This window comes from Vulpes vulpes, chromosome 13 (genome assembly GCF_048418805.1).
Source record: "Vulpes vulpes isolate BD-2025 chromosome 13, VulVul3, whole genome shotgun sequence".
NCBI lineage: Eukaryota > Metazoa > Chordata > Mammalia > Carnivora > Canidae > Vulpes > Vulpes vulpes.
Genome location: NC_132792.1, coordinates 81742550 through 81760899, shown reverse-complemented (window position 1 = coordinate 81760899; position 18350 = coordinate 81742550). Strand labels below are relative to the sequence as shown.

Genomic DNA, 18350 nt, shown 5'->3' with positions numbered 1-18350 from the left:
GAAAGTGCCGGTTGGCGAAGCGAGGCGCCCGGGGCTGAACGACTCCGGAGGGGCGGAGGGGAGAAGAGGGGGCGGTGCGAGCTGAGGCCGGATGTTAGGGCGCAAGCGCAGTAGGGCCCAGGCAGAGGCGCGCGCCGCCGTGAGACTAAGCGCGCAGGCGTGGGGCCCTCCCCACTAAGGGCAGGCGCTGGAGGGGCATTAGGGCGCAGGCGTCGTCTCGGGGGGCGGGGCCCTAGAGGCAGGCAGCGGGTTTCCGGTTCCGGGAGCAACGAACGGCCGCGGCAGCGACAGCTACCGCTTCAGAGGAAGCGTCTGCGGAGGAGGAAGAAGAGCAGGGCAAGGCGGGAGTCACAGGCGGGACCCTCGCCATGGGTCCACGGACCTAGAGCGGCGAAAGCTACCGGCCCGGTGCCAAGCTGGTGAGACAGTTGTGGGGGTGGAAGTGGAGAGCGCTCAGGCGTCGGGTAGGGAAGCATTGAGGCTCAGAACGCTGACGGAGAGGAATGAAGGGCCCTCAGGCCGATGAGTGGGAGGAATGGCGGCGTCGGAATACTGACGGGGAGGAACGGGGAGGTTTTGGCTGAGGACGAGGAGGAATGGGGCTCAGAGTGCCGATAGGTGGACGTGTCGGGAGTCTGGACGAGGACGGAGAGGAGCGGAGAAGGATCCGAACGCCGAGGGGCGATCTCGGTGCCTTCGGGGTTAAGGAGTGAGAAATGGGGGTTTAGAACGCTGAGAGGGAGACATGAGGGGCTCTCAGGTTGATGACGGGAAAAAACAGGGGCACTCGGATGCCGAAGAGGAGCGACGGGGGGCTCATATGGAGAAGGAGAAGGAATAGGGGTTCTGAACGCCGAGGTGGGGATGGCACGATCCTGGGACAAGAACAGGGAGGATTGGGGGGTGGCTTCAGAGGACTGAGGGGGGGAATCAGGGTCTCTGAGAGTGTCAGTGGACGGGAGAGCAAGGGACACCGACGGGGAGGAGTGAAGAAGCAGCTGAAGACGAGATGAACAAGGTCTGGGGATGGAGGTCGGTGAAGACTTGTGGCTCAAGACGCTTACAGGGAAAAGGAGGAGGCAGCGTTCAGGCTGAGGAACAGAAGGAATGAGAGGATAAAGAGGGGAGAAGCTGGGGCTCTCGGGCAGAGGACACAGGAAACTGAGGCAGTGGCATGACAAGAGGACATCAGAAAGGGAAGGAGGGAAGGAATGGGAGAGCTACAGGACTGAGAGAGGAGTTGGGCACTCCTGGGCCAACCAGGGGAGTGAATGCGAGGTTAGGGCACCGAGGGACAGTCCTGGGACCTTGGCCTGAGGATGAGCGGGATGGGGCCTCTCAGACTGATAATGGGGAGCATGGATGGTTCAGGGTGAACCCTCAGAGGAGGTGTCAACACCAGTAGGTCAAAGACCATGTCTCTTGAGACGAATGACAGGTTCCTAGGTTGGCAGAGGGGAGAAGGGATGGGCTCTTAGGCTGAAGATGAGGAAGAGGTGAGGATCAGGACATGGAGTAAGGAATGAGGAGCTTTGGGTTGAGGATACGGCCTGTTAAGTTAAAAGTGGGGCTGCCAGGTCGGGAAGGGGAGGAACGACAAGCCTCTGGGCAGGACACGGAAGAATGAGGTGGGACGGGGGATTTTCTCTATTGTATTGACGGGTTGCCTGTGGTAGGGACCCGGTGCGTGGGATGGGCATTAGTAAATAGCAGCTGTTGGTGTGGCTAGAGCACAGCATGTTCTCTCCTAGAGCCTCAGTTTTCTCCACCGTGCCCTCCCTGTTGCAGGCCGCTGCTCCTTCCCATGGCCCCCATGGCTGAGGACTGGCTGGATTGCCCAGCCTTGGGCCCTGGCTGGAAGCGCCGTGAGGTCTTTCGAAAATCAGGTGCCACCTGTGGACGCTCAGACACCTATTACCAGAGGTACTGGGTGGGTTGTGGACGGTCATAGGTAGGGCTGAACCCGCTTAGGCAGGGTGAAATAGGGTGAAATTAGGTGTGGTTAATTTTGTGGGTGGGTTAAAATTACGCATGTATAGTCAATTCTTATTTGTAGATTCCATGTTTGCAAATTGCCTACTCCCTAAAATTTGTGCCCTTAAAGCCCATATTTCCTGTACTTTACACTCTTTCATAGACCTGCACAGAACAGCAAAAAATCTGAGTTGCCTAAAACACGCATTCCCAGCTGAGGTGCTGCAGTGCTGTCTAGTGTTCTTAGTGCAAGAAGTCTGTGATGGACTTTAAGAAGAAAAATGTGATGTGCTACAAGGAGAAAGTACACATTAAATAAATTTCAGGTGTGAATTGTACTATTAGGTGTGACTACAATGTTAATGAATCAAAAATGTGGTACATCTAGAAAAAGAAAGGGAAATTTTCTAATTTGTCCGATTTCCAGTTTCTGGAAAGTGCTAAAGTAACTTGTATAATACATAATGGAGCTAAGGAAAAGGTGGGCTAAACCTGAAGATCCATAAGGCAATGACCAGTAACAGTGTAGTGGACAGTGTGAGAGGCTTAAGGCCAATGACGTTGACGATTGTGTTACCCCTGGTTAGGAAAATGTTAAATTTATCTCAGCTAGTGCTGACTGGCTCACACATTTCAACAGGTGAGATTGTGAAAAAACTTTAAATTGGCTTACAAGGTAGGTTCTGGAGATTGAGAATTTGCAGACGAATTTTAAAAATAATAAGTGTCATATGGGAAAAGTGTCATATAGAAGTATAGGTTTTCGATAACTGATGAGACTGGCTTATTTTACAAGTACCTTGGTAAAAGTACCTATATAACAGTACTCCAAAGCTCCTGGCTTTAAATCATTCGAAGGCCATACATAAGACAAGGTTACAGAATCAGTTGACAGAAAATCAGTTGAAAGAAATGTCACCTGAGGCTCTCAGGAATCTAAACTGTAGTTTCACTAGGAGCCAAGATTCTATATTCACTAATTCACGTGTTCAACATGACTTTATAAAACATTTCATGAATGAGAATTGGCTATAAGTATGTAAATATACATATTTATAAGAGATTTACATATAAGGTCTAAGTGTTTTACGAAACGCTAATGATACAGTTACTGAATTTTTTGTACTTTTCCTGAACTTTTTTTGTATCTGAGGTGCTGTTTTCCTGGAGAAATATAGTAAAATCATAAATATAATTGTTTGTGTGTACTTAATTGTGTGTTTATTCACATATTCACAACTTGTATGAAACTGTCAAAATTTGGGATGCCTGGTGGCTCGTGGTTGAGCATCGGTCTTCAGCTCAGAGCATCATCTCGGGGTCCCAAGGTCCTGCATTGGCCTCCCCACCGGGAGCCTGCTTCTCCCTCGGCCCGTGTCCCTGCCTCTCTCTCTGTGTTTCTCATGAATAAATAAAATCTTAAAATAAAAAAGAAACTTGTCAAAAATTTATACTTGTAAGTACAGGCATCAAAAACCATAAAAGATTGGAGGTTTTATCCTAATTAGGGCAAGATAACAAGTATGTCACAGTTTTGTGGATGCTGGTAGGATATATGAGACTCTTGGGTCAGAGATGAAAGATGGTTTATTACTCACAGGACAGCAGTACCCAGAATGTCATTTTTTCGTGTCAGTTTCCCAAACTCCAGTTCCCGTAGCGTGATGTGAAGAGGGCTAAGTAGCATCTGTCCATGCATTGGACTGTAGGACAGGAACCCTGAGTTTAAGGAAATCAGTCTTTTAGAATGTTGGGATAGTAAGGATGCCTTCCCTTTGCTCTGGAAGGAGAATGTATCTTTTATCTTCCAAGGCTGTTTGCTGTACAAACAGCCTTGAGAAGATAGTTCATAACAAAGGACTATTAGTGTTTCTCTTGCAAGATATGCAAAAATGCTAGAGACCTGTGGAGTATTCTCTCTCAATACTGGTTGTCCCTACTTTGTTTTTATGTAGTTGGCATTTGTTGCTCAAACATGTATTTGTTTGTATATTTACATGCTCATTTATTTGTGTATATACTTTTAAACAGTGGTTTCTTTTTTGCTTTTGTAACACTAACGCTTTTATACATAACTTAGCAGGTTGGTATTTTTATCTGTAGTTACTCTTGTTCGTGTAGAATATAATTAGCATACTTTATAAACATCTGTTGGCGTTTGCATTGTTTATTTATGTTTGCATATGTGCTGCTACTTATACACATTTTACATTTCTGCTATGCAGGTGTAGTGGAGGTAAGACCTGGTCAGGGCTTACAGGCTAATCCCAGGCTGTCTCCTGTATCCCTTGCCAGCCTTGCAGGCCTTTTACCAGCCCAGTGGGAGGGTTGTGTGGGTGGAGTGGCCATGGCTCCACCTGGGTACCAATCCATCCTGGCCCATCCCCAGCCCCACAGGAGACAGGATCCGAAGCAAAGTTGAGCTGACCCGATACCTGGGCCCTGCGTGCGACCTCACCCTCTTCGACTTCAAACAAGGCATTCTGTGCTATCCAGCCCCTAAGGTACTACACAATGTGGGGTACCCAGATAGAGGTGCCTGAGCACCCAACACCCACCCACTGATGTCTTCCTTCTTTCCGTCTCATCTGCAGGCCCCGTCCTTAGATGTCCCTGGCAGGAAGCGGAAGAAGCCTTCACGGCCAGCCAAGACTCAGAAACGTCAGGTTGGACCCCAGAAGGGTGAAGTCAGGAAGGAGGCCCCAGGAGATGAGACCAAGGCTGTTGCTGACACAGCTCTAGCTTCACTCCCTGCACCTGGGTGAGTGTTGGCCCAAAGTGAGCCAAGAGGGTGAAGATTGTGTTTGGGGGTGCACTTAGAGCCCCACACCCATGTTTCCCATTCCAGGTGCTGTGAAAACTGTGGAATCAGCTTCTCAGGAGATGGTACCCGAAGACAGCGGCTCAAGACGTTATGCAAGGACTGCCGAGGTGAGTGGCCCCCAGGGCCCTGGGAGACAGGAGTGGAGCAGGCCTGATGTCAGGCTAGGACACCACGGTCAGGCTGGAGGTTGAATGGTGGGTGTCAGCAGCACTTGGGGAAGTTAGATATCTGATACTCCTTGTCTACCTCTTTTCTTTCCTTTCCAGCACAGAGAATTGCTTTCAATAGGGAGCAAAGGATGTTTAAGGTAAGCACAACCTGCCTCCTCTTCACAAGTGTGTGTTGGAGCAGGATGTGATGAGGGCTTGTGGAGGATCTGAAGGAATGGCTATGAGGCCGCAGGGTGTCAGAGTCATTTTGTAGGAAGCTATTTATGGTCAGCAGATAGTAGGGGTTAGTGAAGTGTCAGTAGATTCAGTGATGAAGTTAATAGGGCACAGGTAGACATTGGAGTTGGCCTCTGATGGCAGCTAATCAGTTGCCAGATACAGTGGTGAGGCAAGCGTTGGACTACTAGATGTGGCAGTGGTAGTTAATAACAGACATGTAAGGGACAGGACGCCTAGAGCTACTCTGTCTGGGCCTGTGACCTCGCCCCCCCCATTCCTGGCAGCGTGTGGGCTGCGGGGAGTGTGCGGCCTGCCGGGTAACCGAGGACTGCGGGGCCTGCTCCACCTGCCTTCTGCAGCTGCCCCATGAGGTGGCCTCGGGGCTGTTCTGCAAATGTGAGCGGAGACGGTGCCTCCGGATTGTGGAAAGGGTGAGTTGGGCAGGTGGGGTGAGCCCGAGGCTCAGCCTGTCCCCTGGGTCTCATGGCTCTGGCCCCACACATCATGCCTCTGCCACCCACCAACAGAGCCGAGGGTGTGGAGTGTGCCGGGGCTGTCAGACACGAGAGGACTGTGGCCGTTGTCGAGTCTGCCTTCGCCCTCCCCGCCCTGGTCTCAGGCGCCAGTGGAGGTGCGTCCAGCGGCGCTGCTTACGGGTGAGTTAGGCTGGAGGGGCCAGTGCTGGTACGGCAGGGGTGAGGCAGGACTCATTTTGCTATTAAAGTTGCTGCTGCTGCTGCTGCTGCTGCTTCCTCCCAACCTTGCCCACCTCATGTCTTCTTTTTTCCCCCACCCCATGCTCACTTTCCTGGTCCCACCTACCTGCCCCTGTCTGCCAGCACCTTGCCCACCGTCTCCGTCGCCACCATCAGCGATGTCAACGACGTCCTCCCCTAGCTGTGGCTCCCCCTGCTGTGAGTGCTGCACCCCACATTCTGCCTTCCTGTCCCACGCATGCTTTCTGCACTCCTCTTAGGGGTGGTGGTGGGGTTTTGTGTCTGCTGATGCCACCAAGCCTAAACTATGTTCTTACTTTCTCCCAGAGTAAACGTAGCCGCCGTAGAGGAGGCTGTGACTCCAAGATGGCTGCCCGGCGGTGCCCCCGAACCCAGCCACTGCCTCCAGTTCCCCCATCACAGCCTCCAGAGTCCCCAGAGCTGGTGAGGCCCTGGTGGGCAGGGGGAAGGCACAACCTTATCCTTACCCAGTACTTGCCCTGACCCCCCCATTTGCCTCTGCAGCACCCCAGAGCCCTGGCCCCCTCGCCACCTGCCGAGTTCATCTATTACTGTGTAGACGAGGACGAGCTAGTGAGTGGCCCCACCCTACCTGGACAAGCCTAGACCCTCCCAGGGCACTTGGTTAAGCCCAAAGAAGCAGCTGCTGCAATGGGCCTAATAGGGGAACAGCAAGGCACAGTAACGGGTACTAGTATGGGGTGAGCAGACAGTGGGGGAGGGGCTAACATGGGATCGACAGGTGCAGCAACAGTACTTAACGGTCAGATAAATCAACTCTGGTGGGGCTGATAGCATAGTGAATGGATTTCACATAGGCTGAGCAAGTACAGCAGGCACAACGGAGGCAGCTACAGAGGGTCAGCAAAATTCTGCTGGAAATGGGGGTCAGAGACATTGTCTTAATAGCCACTGGTCTAGCAGATGACGTGACAGATACTGTGTTGGAGCAGCCACCATCCTGACAGTACTGGGCACTATCCAGTACAGTGATAATGCCTGGTGTTGGACTCGCAGATGCTGAGGTGTGACTAAGACCAACGCACAGCCTGTTTCCTCCGATGGGGCTAGTGAAGGAGCAACAGGAACAGCACTGTCAGTAATAGCACCCTCCTTTTGCCTGTCCCCCCAGCAGCCTTTCACGAACCGCCGGCAGAACCGCAAGTGTGGGGCCTGTGCTGCCTGCCTACGCCGGATGGACTGTGGTCACTGCGACTTCTGCTGTGACAAGCCCAAATTTGGGGGCAACAACCAGAAGCGCCAGAAGTGTCGTTGGCGCCAATGCCTACAGTTTGCCATGGTGGGTGGGGCAGGATAGGTTGGTGGGTGGGCCAAGTTGATCCAGGGCCTCCAGTGCCTGGGAGTGGTGGGTAGGTCCGGCAGCTGAGTGGGGCAGTCCAGTTGGGTTCTGTGTCTTCAGAGGAGTAAGCGAGGCAATAGGTTCAGCCAAAGATTGGCAAATGAAGGATCTGGGTGTCAGTGGCATTGCTAACAGGAGACCAGCAGGCTCGATGATGAGGGCCTCATGGGTAAGCAGATTCTGTGCCAGCACTAATGAGCACCCGCAGGCACATTTGTCAGGACAGGGTGGTATAGTTGGTCATAGCACCAGGTGGCCATAACATCCTGTCTTTCTTCAGAAGCGGCTGCTGCCTAGCGTTTGGGCAGGATCTGAGGATGGGGCAGGGCCACCACCATCTTACTCTCGTCGAAAGAGACCTGGTTCTACTCGACGGCCTCGTCTGGGCCAGATACTGAAGACCTCCTTGACTACACCCACAGCCCGATCAGGCTGTGCCCAGACTCCAGTTAAACAGGAAACGGACAGTGGCTTTGTGCTCCCCCCACCTGGCACCGACCTTGTGTTCTTACGGGAAGGTGCAGGCAGTCCTGTGCAGGTGCCTGGCCCTGCTGCAACTTCCACAGAAGCCCTGTTGCAGGTGAGGGTCTCGTCTTATCCTGCCCTTCCTAGCCCTACCCAGCCTTGTGCCAGAAAGCTGGGACCAAGTCTGCTACAATCCTCCTTCACACAGGAGGCCCAGTGCCCTGGCCTGAGTTGGGTTGTGGCCTTACCCCAGGTGAAGCAAGAGAAGGCGGATGCCCAGGAAGACTGGACACCGGGCACAGCCATCCTGACTTCTCCTGTATTGCTGTCTGGCTGCCCCAGCAAGGTGGGGGTCAGTGATGGGTGGTCTGTGAGCCGAGTGATGGTGAGCTGTGATGCTGGTTCTTGGAGCAGAGCAGTAGATGTGCTGATTGCAGCCTCACCATAAAATTACCCCACTTGTCTGACAGATGTCCCACCCTCCCCAGGCAACTAACTGCCTGCTTTGCTGTCCAGCTAACAGAAAAATGGAATTCTCTGAGGAATGGGAAAGGTTTATAGGCTTAGAGATGGATTTTCTGGTCTGAAGTGTGACAGAGTGGGATTTGTCAGTACACTGACAGGTTGGCTGATGAGAGACTCTTTCCTTAGGCCCACCCTGCCCTTCTGACTCCTGCCTGTTTCCCACCTCCCCCAGGCAGTAGACCCAGGCCTGCCACCTGTGAAGCAAGAGCCACTGGACCCTGAGGAGGACAAGGAGGAAGAGAACAAGAATGATTCCGCCTCCGACTCGGCCCCAGAGGAGGAGGCAGGAGGGGCTGGCACACCCGTGGTCAGTGCTGGGGGACACTTCACCCTGCCCTGACCCTGCTTTAGCCTCATTGGCCATGATGACCCATGATGTTAATTCTTTCCCAGATCACGGAGATTTTCAGCCTGGGTGGAACCCGCCTCCGGGACACAGCAGTCTGGTTGCCAAGGTGTGCCCCGCACAATGAGGGGTGGTATGTGGTTGGTGCTGGTCACACATGGGCCCTGAGTTTTAAAAGTAGAATCAGTAATTTGGTGTGATGCTCATATCACTGTGATGATCATGAGCAGTGAGGGGTTGTGTGCAGAACCCTAGAGATTTTTCCTGAGGTTCAAGTCAGGGCTTTCCTTGGGTATGTGGGGAGGTAAGGGTGGGGGTGGCAGGGGAACAGGGGTCAGTGGAGGGTGAGGACTTGATGCCTTGCGATGAGATTTGAAAGAAAGAGATAAAAGCCTGGTCCACAGCTTCCTAAGAAAATCCAGAAGGGGTCAGTTTTAATATATAAATTTTTATTCAGAAAATCATCATTTGGGGTCTTGAAGGTCTCTGGAGTCTCCAAGAGATGACAGATGGGTTGGACAGTGGTGGATAGGCAGTAGATCTGGGTCCTGTGACTGCCTCTGATCTGGGTCCACATGCAACTGTGAAATCTCAGGCTAGTCCTCTATCTTCTAAAACAGCCTTTGTGGAAAGGATTGGGCTATGTTTTGTGAGTCTTTCCTGAGCCTACTGAGGTTATTAACAGTTTTAGGTGCTGCATAGAACTGTCGCTGAAGACCTGGCAAAAGAGATAGCTGCCCCTAAGGGCAGGGCTGGTGGGAGGAGGACAGGGGAATGCTACTTCTTGCAGATTGATCACAGGCTGTGCACATAGGCTGAGACACAGGCAACATAAGCTGTTGGCCTAGGCACTTGGATTCCTTTGTTCCCACAAACTAGTCATGCAGGCCAGAAACTCCCATCTGCCTTGGGCAATACCAGAGGTATTAATGGAGTACCTGCTAGGTACACTGCAGTGTGAGAGATACAGTGGTGAATACAATGACCTTTCAGGAGACATGGATCCCTGCTTTCAGGGAGCTTATTATCTAAGGAAATAATTTCCCTATGTGTGAAATTGTTACACGTTAATGGAGAAGATAACGATGTCTTAGGTTGTTTATGGTGGAATATTTTAGAAGCCAGAAGATAGATGAAGGATAATTATGGGGAAATCAATGGTGGGCACAGAATACTAGGAAATGGTTTTGTGATGCTCCATTTTGCAAAGAGCAAACTTCATTCAACATACAGACCTGCTCCCTCTTCTCTAGGTCCAAGGACCTTAAAAAACCTGGAGCTAGAAAGCAGTAGACTGGAGGCTTCTGCAGACTTTAGGATTCAAGGTGATATTTACAGACTGGCTTTATGAGAGAACACTGATCTACTCAGGCTGGACTGTAGACCAAGGGGTCTTATGTAGGATTCAATAGGAACTTGAAAAACCTACACCAAACCAGAGAAGCTGGCCTATTCAGTACTACGAGCTAATAGAGGAAAGTAAGCAGGAAAGGAAGAGAAAGAATAGAAAGTTGTTGCATCTGCTCCAACTGGTGCAAATCCCAGGAGCTTGACTGTGATAAGTGTGGATATTACAGGTGGGGGATCTGTGGAGTGAAGAGGGGATGTAAAAGTCACCAGAAGAGAGCCTGTACAAGCCATCTTCGTAAATAATTTTTCAGTGGCTTCTGAATGAGACCTGGCAGTGTTTTTGAACATTTCAATTTCCTCAGAGAGACAGCATTGGAAAATGTAATGTGAATAAATCGAAAGGAACTGCTATTTGGTTAGTTCCTTCTACTGATCTAATTTATTTAAAACTCAAATCTTTTTAGGAATACGATGATTTTTGCCCATTTTTGCATATGGGAAAACACTCAAAGAAATTAAATAATTTATCCAGTGTCAGACAGCTAGTATCAGTAAGCCTAGACAATAAAACCCAAGTTTTACAACTTTGTTCTTTAAGCCACCAAACTAAGCTGTAATCCAAATACGATAATGTGTAATATTATAGTCACAGAAGTTTCCAGTGACCTTGAACGCAAGGTGGGTCACTAAACAGAACAAATCTCTTACGTTGCTGCCTTTAGCATGGTTTTAGGGTATGCCAAGGCTGTGTGATTGGGGTCACTTTGTCACAGCACCCATGCATTCAAGAGACTGGTGGGTTCTTGTGAGGCCTTGAATGTTGCATAAGAGTTCTCAAAACACTAAAGGATGTCCTTTCCCAGGGTTCACTGTCCATTTTGCTTATTGCCCTCATTCTCAGCCAAAGCAGTCTTTGGAAGTAAAGCTGCCGGCCTGGCTCATCTTTGCTGACAACTTGCCTTCCCTACCCCTTGATGACTTTTGCATTTGGTTTCTGCCCTCGGTCCCTCTTCTACTAGGAGTCCTGCATAAGGGCGTCTTGACTCAGCCCTGCCTCACTTCCCAGTTCTTTATAAAGTGCCAAAAAGTCTAGATCTGGGGTTCATTATATAGTTAGCTTTACAGGACTATGACTGAGTGCATGCTGCTTAAATTTTGTAGCCTTTGTATCTCCCCTGCCCTACTCTAGTCCCAGCCTTGAAGCTTTAGAGAATTCAGATGTAGACTAGACATTTCCTCACCGTTAACCCTTTTTGCTACCCTCTTCTGCCCCTTCCTTTGTCTTATGTTTTTGAGCCAGAGTCGAGACTGGGTAATTTTCTGATCATTGTTTTTGCTCTCCTCAGAACCCAGCCATCCAACACTAGTATTCTATGATGTCCTAAATGAAATTTATTTGATTGGCATTCAGACTCCTCTTAAGAGCCTGGTTACAGTGTGTATCACAGTACAATCAGAAAAACAGCACCACTGATATAAAGATTATATATATATATGTATATATATATGTATATTTTAAGGGACTTACAGGGATTTGAGCTTATGCAGTAGTGGGAGCTGATTATAAACAGTCTCTGTAAGGCTGTTGTCTTTGCATCTAATGCTGGAGCTTGAAGTCTGCAGGGCAGGCAATCGGGAAGGGAAGATGGATGTAAAGTGTGGGAGATGGAGGACACTTTGGCGTGCACGAGAACGAGCTGGAACCAGCGAGGATGGCCTGGAACCCATGTCAGTGTCTCACCACCTCCAACTTCGATGATGTGGGTGTCCTGCAGAAGAAGCTGGTGCCCTTCATCACAGAGTTAAATACTCATCTGGCCCAGGAATTAGAGAAGCTGAAGGAAGATCCCAGGGAAAGTGGAGCAGCTGCAGGCCTGGCTGCAGGCCTCACTGCTGCCCACACCCAACGAGGTGAGCCAGCAGATAAGTGACAACATGTGTGAACTGCAACAGTGCCTGGTGCGCCTGCACCAACCTTCCGAGTGTAAAAACAGTATGCTGCTGCTTCACTTCTGTCCTCCAATTATCATGCAAAATGTCTCTGGCCCATCCTAACCGGAAGCATACTGGGAAGGGAGTTCTGGGAAGTGTAGCCTAGTCAAGGTGACACATTACAAAGCCACCCTGCCATGAATCAGCTCCCAAGGGTCTCACTGCTCACCTGAGGATAACTTGATAAAGCTACGTTGCTGAAAATGCAAAGCTGAAGACCATGGATTTCATGGTGACCCCAGCAAGTACAGAGATACTGTCAAGCCCACCCAGAAAAAAATGGCTGGTCTCGGCTATTTTTGTGTCATTCATTCAAGTATTGAGAACCTGGCCTATGGTAGGCACTGTACTTGATACTGGGATACAGGAATGAAAAAGATATAGTCCATGCAATTTTATTAAATACATCAGTATGTATTACAAGTGGTGAATGGATATCCAACTTTATCATGGAATTTAATGGTGAAAATATAGAATTCAGGAAACTGTTGGAGGACAGCCCTTGTGTGAACCTTGTTGGGCCACAATAGGAATTGGAAATAATATAAATAGTTTCTATCTCTGAGCTGTTCTATTTTAAAATTATTTTAAAATAATTTTTATTGTCCCGTTTACTGTTTCATATATTTAGTGTTTTGGGGGGGAGTGTCTTGATGGTGGTAACCATGTTGACGCTGAGAAAGTGGGATGGTGGGTGGCCAGTCAAGGTCAGGTTCTGTCCAAGGACTTTGGGCCAATCCCTGGTCTAGGCCTTGGGGCTTGGCTGAGGGCGGAGGTTAACGGTGCTGGCCCTTGGTCCCGGCCCCGCCCCTCCACCCTCCGAGTAGGCCCGCCAGGGGGCGCCGGCTCGGGAGTCGCGCAGCCCCTCAACCCTGGCCAGGGCGGGCCCCGGGGCGTGGCCTCCACCCGACCGAGACACCAATCCTTGGCGGGTCTGGGAGGAAAGCCGACTCTTCTCCACGTAGAGGTAAAACAGGCAAAACCGAACCGGAGTTAAATTATGGGGCGCGCCAGGGGTGAGGGTGCAACAGGACGAGCTCAGGACCGACGCTGGGACGTTCAAGTCAGCAAAGTGTCGCCAAGGGTCAGCTTCCCCTGTTGCAGAAATCATTTCAACGGGATCCTCCAGGCTATACGACCTCTGGGGTGCCCGACGGGCTTTCCTGTATCTCGGCTGCTTTTCCCAAACCCTGCGCCTGACCGAGGGCCTTTGCTTTGCCTCCCTTCCTTCCCAAGGGTGTGGTGTGAGGGGTAGTTCCACCCAGACCACCTGGTGGGCCAGTCGCCCGTGGGACTCGAAGATCAAGGAACTCTCTCAGGACTCTGTCCAGGGAACCGAGACGACCTCTAATTTCTTTCTTTTTTGTTTGTTTCAGGCTACGTAAACTCTTAGCAGTAAATGAAAATGAGTATTTTACCGAACTGCAATTGAAAGAAGAAGCATTATAGGAGAAAAAAAGACAAAATGAGAATTATTAAAAGAGATTATTAAAAAGAAAAAAGAGACATTATTTTGTGGCTGAAAAGCTGAACCAGCAATTCAGGAAACGGAATCCAAATGTAGAAACATACCGCATACAAAATCCGAAGTGGGTGGATTACAAATGATTGAGGAATGCTAATTTACAGTAAATTACGGCCCTGCGACGGTATATACAGTAGATGTACTTCGGTTATTGTTAGATGTCAGTGACTGACTAGGTGTCCAATTTTTTCTATGCACTAGTGTGTGCTCGCCCCCACTTTAGAAGGAGAGTACCAAAGCGTCATTCTTTATTGGTTTTTAGTTACTGGTCTTGGTCTTGACCTTGGTCTTGGTCTTGACCAGAAAGTACCGCTGTGGGCTCCACCTGTGCCAAGGGCCCCTTCTAGGTTCCCTGAGCTGTGTTGCCTGGTCCTTTCCTGGGATACGGATTCTCAGGGCCTCATTACCTGCGTTTCTCATCCGTGTCCTGACCCTGGTTTACTGTGAACGGTAACTCAGACTCTTGATCTTTATTTTGCCCAGCCAGGTCATGTCATTGCCCTCTTAGCCCATCTGACTTGTCCCCCATTCTAGGGTATCTGGAGTCAGCTCTGGTTTCTGCCCAATGCAGTAGGAAGATTTTATTAGTAATAGATTTATCATTACTGATTTGGGTGGGCTGATAAGACAGGCTCTCCAGGCCTTGTTTTAGCTGGAAAATGAGGATAATAATGCCTGCTGCATCAACCAACCCTCTAAGATATTTGTGAGGTCCAAAGGTTTTATGTGTGGAACTACCTTGCAAGTTACTGTAAAGAACACAAGTATAAGGTGGTTTGTCCTGTGATGATTATTACCATCATCAAGATTCACCTAGAAATGGCCGCAAAATGTAACCTTCCCGCAGAAGATCCACTAACTTTTCTCATACTTTTAGGCCGATTTCAGGATATAATAGCAGTCAGTTGGAATGTAATTAGATCTTCGCCTTCACTTCGGGGTAAGGAGGCTTATTTCTGCTATTCTGATGAACTCTAGAGGAAGGGAGCAAGGTCGCCGGAGGCCTGGCCAAGGGCGGGGTGAGGATCGCGCAGACTCAGCTCCTCCGCTTCGGGAGGAAGTTACGAGCACCAGCGTCTGTGGTCACCATGGTGACGGGACCGACTTCGGCCCCTCCCACCTGCCCCTCTCCCTGCAGGGTGCACCATGGCAACCAGACGTCTGCATTGCGGAAGCTGGCCCCCGCAGGTCTCCACGGTTGGGAAACTGGCGGACGCCGCCCCCATCCCGAGGGACTCAAAATGTACAGCCAGCGATTTGGCATCGTACAGCGGGAGGTTAAGGGCCCCACTCCCAAAGTGGTGATCGTGGTAAGCGCGGGCTGTGTGTGCGGGACCCTACCGCTTTCTGCATCTCCCTGCACTCCAGGCCCAGACCAACCCAAACTGGCCCCAGCGCGGGGCGCTCTCTAGGGGAGCAAGTGCCTGATGCAGGGGGTCTAATTTTGAAAGGGAAAGCTAAGACCACTCATCTGGCTCCTGTACTTTGTTCCTCAACCCCCTACCCTCTACCCTCCCACCCCCACCTTGCATCAATTATATTTAGATGCTGCATTTGTAGAATCACCACTTGGGATACTGAGACTTTTCAGTCACCAAGACACCCAAAGGAGGTCTCTCCCCTTGTGGTGTGGCTGTCACAGAAAGGGCGCTTGGCTGGGGTGGGGCAGGAAATCGGGTCTGGGCTGGTGGTGATTCAGCTGTATGATCTTGCGCTGGTCCTGCATTCCCAGGGAAATCATAGGAGGAAGGGGAATTGGACTGTGAGGGGTTGTGAGCAGTTGTAGTGTCCTTCCTGTGCCAACTCAGCTGTAACAGAGGTATCCCTGCAGGCCTGCAAGAGGATAGCTGGTTACCTCTAATGCTGGGGTGGGTGGTAGGAGGCCAGGAGAATGCTTTGTGCTTCGCAATTTGTTTTTTTTTTTATTATTTTTTTTTATTTTTTATTTATTTATGATAGTCACAGAGAGAGAGAGAGAGAGAGGCAGAGACACAGGCAGAGGGAGAAGCAGGCTCCATGCACCGGGAGCCTGACGTGGGATTTGATCCCGGGTCTCCAGGATCGCGCCCTGGGCCAAAGGCAGGCGCCAAACCGCTGCGCCACCCAGGGATCCCCTGTGCTTCACAATTTGATGGGTCTTGCTCAGAACCCCAGACACTTGGCCTATGCACCTAGATTCCTTTGCTCCTGCAAACTAGTTTCTACAGGCTAGAAAATCTTCACGTGTAACGAGGCAATTATAGAGGTATTGCTTGAGCCCCTGCTGTGTCCTCAGCACTGTGGGAGATACAGGGGTAAATACGCTGACCCTGGGAGGTTTATTTTTCATTAAAAGTCTGATCCCTGCTTTACTGTTCTTATGATCTTATTGCAGAAACAATTTGTTCATGCGTAAAAACATTAAAGGCTAATGTGGTAGATAATAATGTGCTATACTGTCTGTGATGGTACTTTGTGGAAGAAATACTAGGAATAATGAAGGATCCAGTTTTATTATGTACCACAGTGCAAATAGCAATTCTCAGTCTACTTAGAGACCTGCTGCCTCTTCTCTGGGTCCAAGGACTGTAGGTTCTGGTTCTGGAAACGAGTAGATTGGAGGCTTCTGCAGACTGTAGGGTTCAAGGTGGTAATTATAGACAGATTTCCTAAGGGACAGAAACTGATCTACTTTGGGTTCTGTATCCCAACACAGAATCCAGGGGCTGGGCTATTTATTGTTCGAGTGCCATTACTCATTTTGGGAACCAGTAAGGAACAGGGGGAAAAATTACCACCAAGCAGAGAGAGAAGCAGGCTAATTGAATACTTTGAGCTTACAGAAGAATAAAGAGGAAAAGGGAAAAGTCAGGGTTGCGCATCTCTGATATCAGAGTGTGGTAAGAAGCATGGGTGTTAGTGATTGCAGGGTTGCGGTGGGGAAAGAATTAAAGCCACCAGAGATTAGACTTGATGCTGAACAATTCCTACGGGAGAAAGCAATAAATGATGTAATGTCTGAAGTAACGGAGAAGTAAAGAACCAGTTATGTGGTGAGTGCTGCTTAGGGACCCAATTATTTAATTCTCAAAATAGTTTTTTAGGAGCACATTTATTTTACTCATTTTGACAGGTGAGAAAACAGATTCAAAGAGATCAAGAACCCTGTTCAAAATCACACAGTTGTAATGGATAGAGGCCAGAATCAAACCTAGACTGTAAAACATTGTTCTTTAAGATAAACTATAAACTCTCTTTAGAAACTGTAATTTAACATGTTAGAGTGACAGAGCCTTCAGTGACCTTGTAAACACAAGGTAATGATTAAATTCTATGTTCTCCTGCCTTTAGCATGGTTTAGAGTTGCAGTGTCCAATATGGTAGCCACTAGCCATACATGGCTTTTGAGCACTTGAAATGTGCCTAGAGTCACATGTTGAAATGACAATATTTTGAATATATTGGTTAAATAAAATATATTATTAAAATTAACTTCCTGTTTCTTTTTGCTTTCTAAAATGCAGCTACTAGAAAATGTTAAACTATAGATCTGTTTTACATTTTATTTCTGTTAAGCTGTGTATTTTGAGTAATGCTAAGACTATGCATGGATTGGTATCACCTTGTTGTTAGGGAACTCTAGGTCCTATCTTACTCCTCCAGACACTGGGCCCTTCCTGACCACAGAGTCCTATGCAGGATACCCCAAGCCTTGAAGGGCTTCCTGATCCCTGGCTACTGTTCAGGGTTTCTCACCATCCTTCACCTCCATTCATTCATCTTTTCAGTCAAAATGTACCTCAGAACCAGGTTTCTGCTCTGACAGCTCAATACAATTGATTCTTGATGACCTTGGTGCTTGGTTCTCAGCCCATATGTCTACTGGAAGCCTGAATCCTGAACAAGGTGTAGTTGTGACCTTTTTCTACTTTATTATTACTGAATCTGCATCCATAAAATGCCATACCTATTAGAGAAGAATAGTTTGTTAATTGAGTGGCTCTAGGTTCTAAATAATTCTGATAATGGATCAACTCCCAACCATAATATAATCCCCGACATCATCTTTCTCCAACCCACCTCAGCCATGTCTTATTTTGTTCAACTAAATCTAGGTACCTGTATGTGTGTACCTTGAACCCTGAATCTTTTCATCAAGTTATCTGCAAATGTTTGTTTTCTTTTCCCAGGAGACTCCTTTACCAAGACTTTAACACTAGTATTTTGGTAATCCTGACAGTAGTGTTCTGTGACTATTGACTTTCTGCCATATGAGTTAAGAATTTTGTTACTTGCAATTCAGCATCCTGGAGTCTCACTATTCACCTAAGGTTGACTTGATAAAACTGGCTGAAAATACAAAGCTCAAGACATTGGATTTCATGATGGCACCATGAGGAGCAGAAATTGCATCAAGCCTGCCCCAAAATGTTTCCTCCTTTCCTCCCTCCTTCCTTTCCTCCCTCCCTCCCATCTTTTCTCCTGTTCTTTACATTGGGAAGCAACAGTGGTGAGGCATTATGCTCAATGCTAGGAATACAGAAATGAGAAAGAGATTGTCTACATGATTTTATGAAATGTATCAATATATATTTAAAATGGTGTGTTTCCAACTTTTTAGTGGAATTTTGTGTAAAGAGAAATGTAGAAATTCAAGTTACCCCAAAATGTCAGGAGCACTATTCTTGCATTAAACTGAGCACAAGAGAAATAAGAAAGCTTTACTATCAGTTTTTCCCCCATTTTCCTTTTCCTTTTTTTCCCTTCCCTCCCTCCCTTCCTTCTTAGTAGAAGGTCTTTTTATTGTCATTATATGAGTTGTGATATATATCCTATATAGTTAGAGATAGTAGTCTCCTCTAGTTGAAAAGTATTTTGACGCTA

At 48.7% G+C, this 18350-nt stretch overlaps 1 protein-coding gene across 50 annotated transcripts; it reads left to right on the top strand.

The window, feature by feature from the left end:
- The first annotated feature begins 206 nt into the window (after window positions 1-206).
- On the top strand, window positions 207-13464 carry LOC112925314 (methyl-CpG-binding domain protein 1). 50 transcript variants are annotated; one of them, XR_011996688.1, is made up of 17 exons: window positions 254-419; window positions 1789-1923; window positions 4364-4478; window positions 4569-4735; window positions 4823-4905; window positions 5065-5105; window positions 5472-5618; window positions 5715-5843; window positions 6231-6347; window positions 6429-6497; window positions 7060-7224; window positions 7565-7864; window positions 8003-8095; window positions 8447-8581; window positions 8668-8729; window positions 11594-11881; window positions 13339-13464. XR_011996688.1 is itself a non-coding variant. In XM_026006010.2 (17 exons), the coding sequence occupies exons 2-17, from the start codon at window positions 1805-1807 to the stop codon at window positions 11774-11776; spliced, it is 2055 nt and encodes a 684-aa protein (XP_025861795.1). In that variant the 5' UTR covers window positions 254-419; window positions 1789-1804; the 3' UTR covers window positions 11777-12558. The 50 variants fall into 50 exon arrangements, 32 of the variants coding, with proteins under 32 accessions (XP_072590920.1, XP_072590929.1, XP_072590911.1 ...); XR_011996686.1 differs by having other exon boundaries at window positions 7958-8095; XR_003236080.2 differs by having other exon boundaries at window positions 7958-8095; window positions 11587-11881.
- Window positions 13465-18350: the final 4886 nt, after the last annotated feature.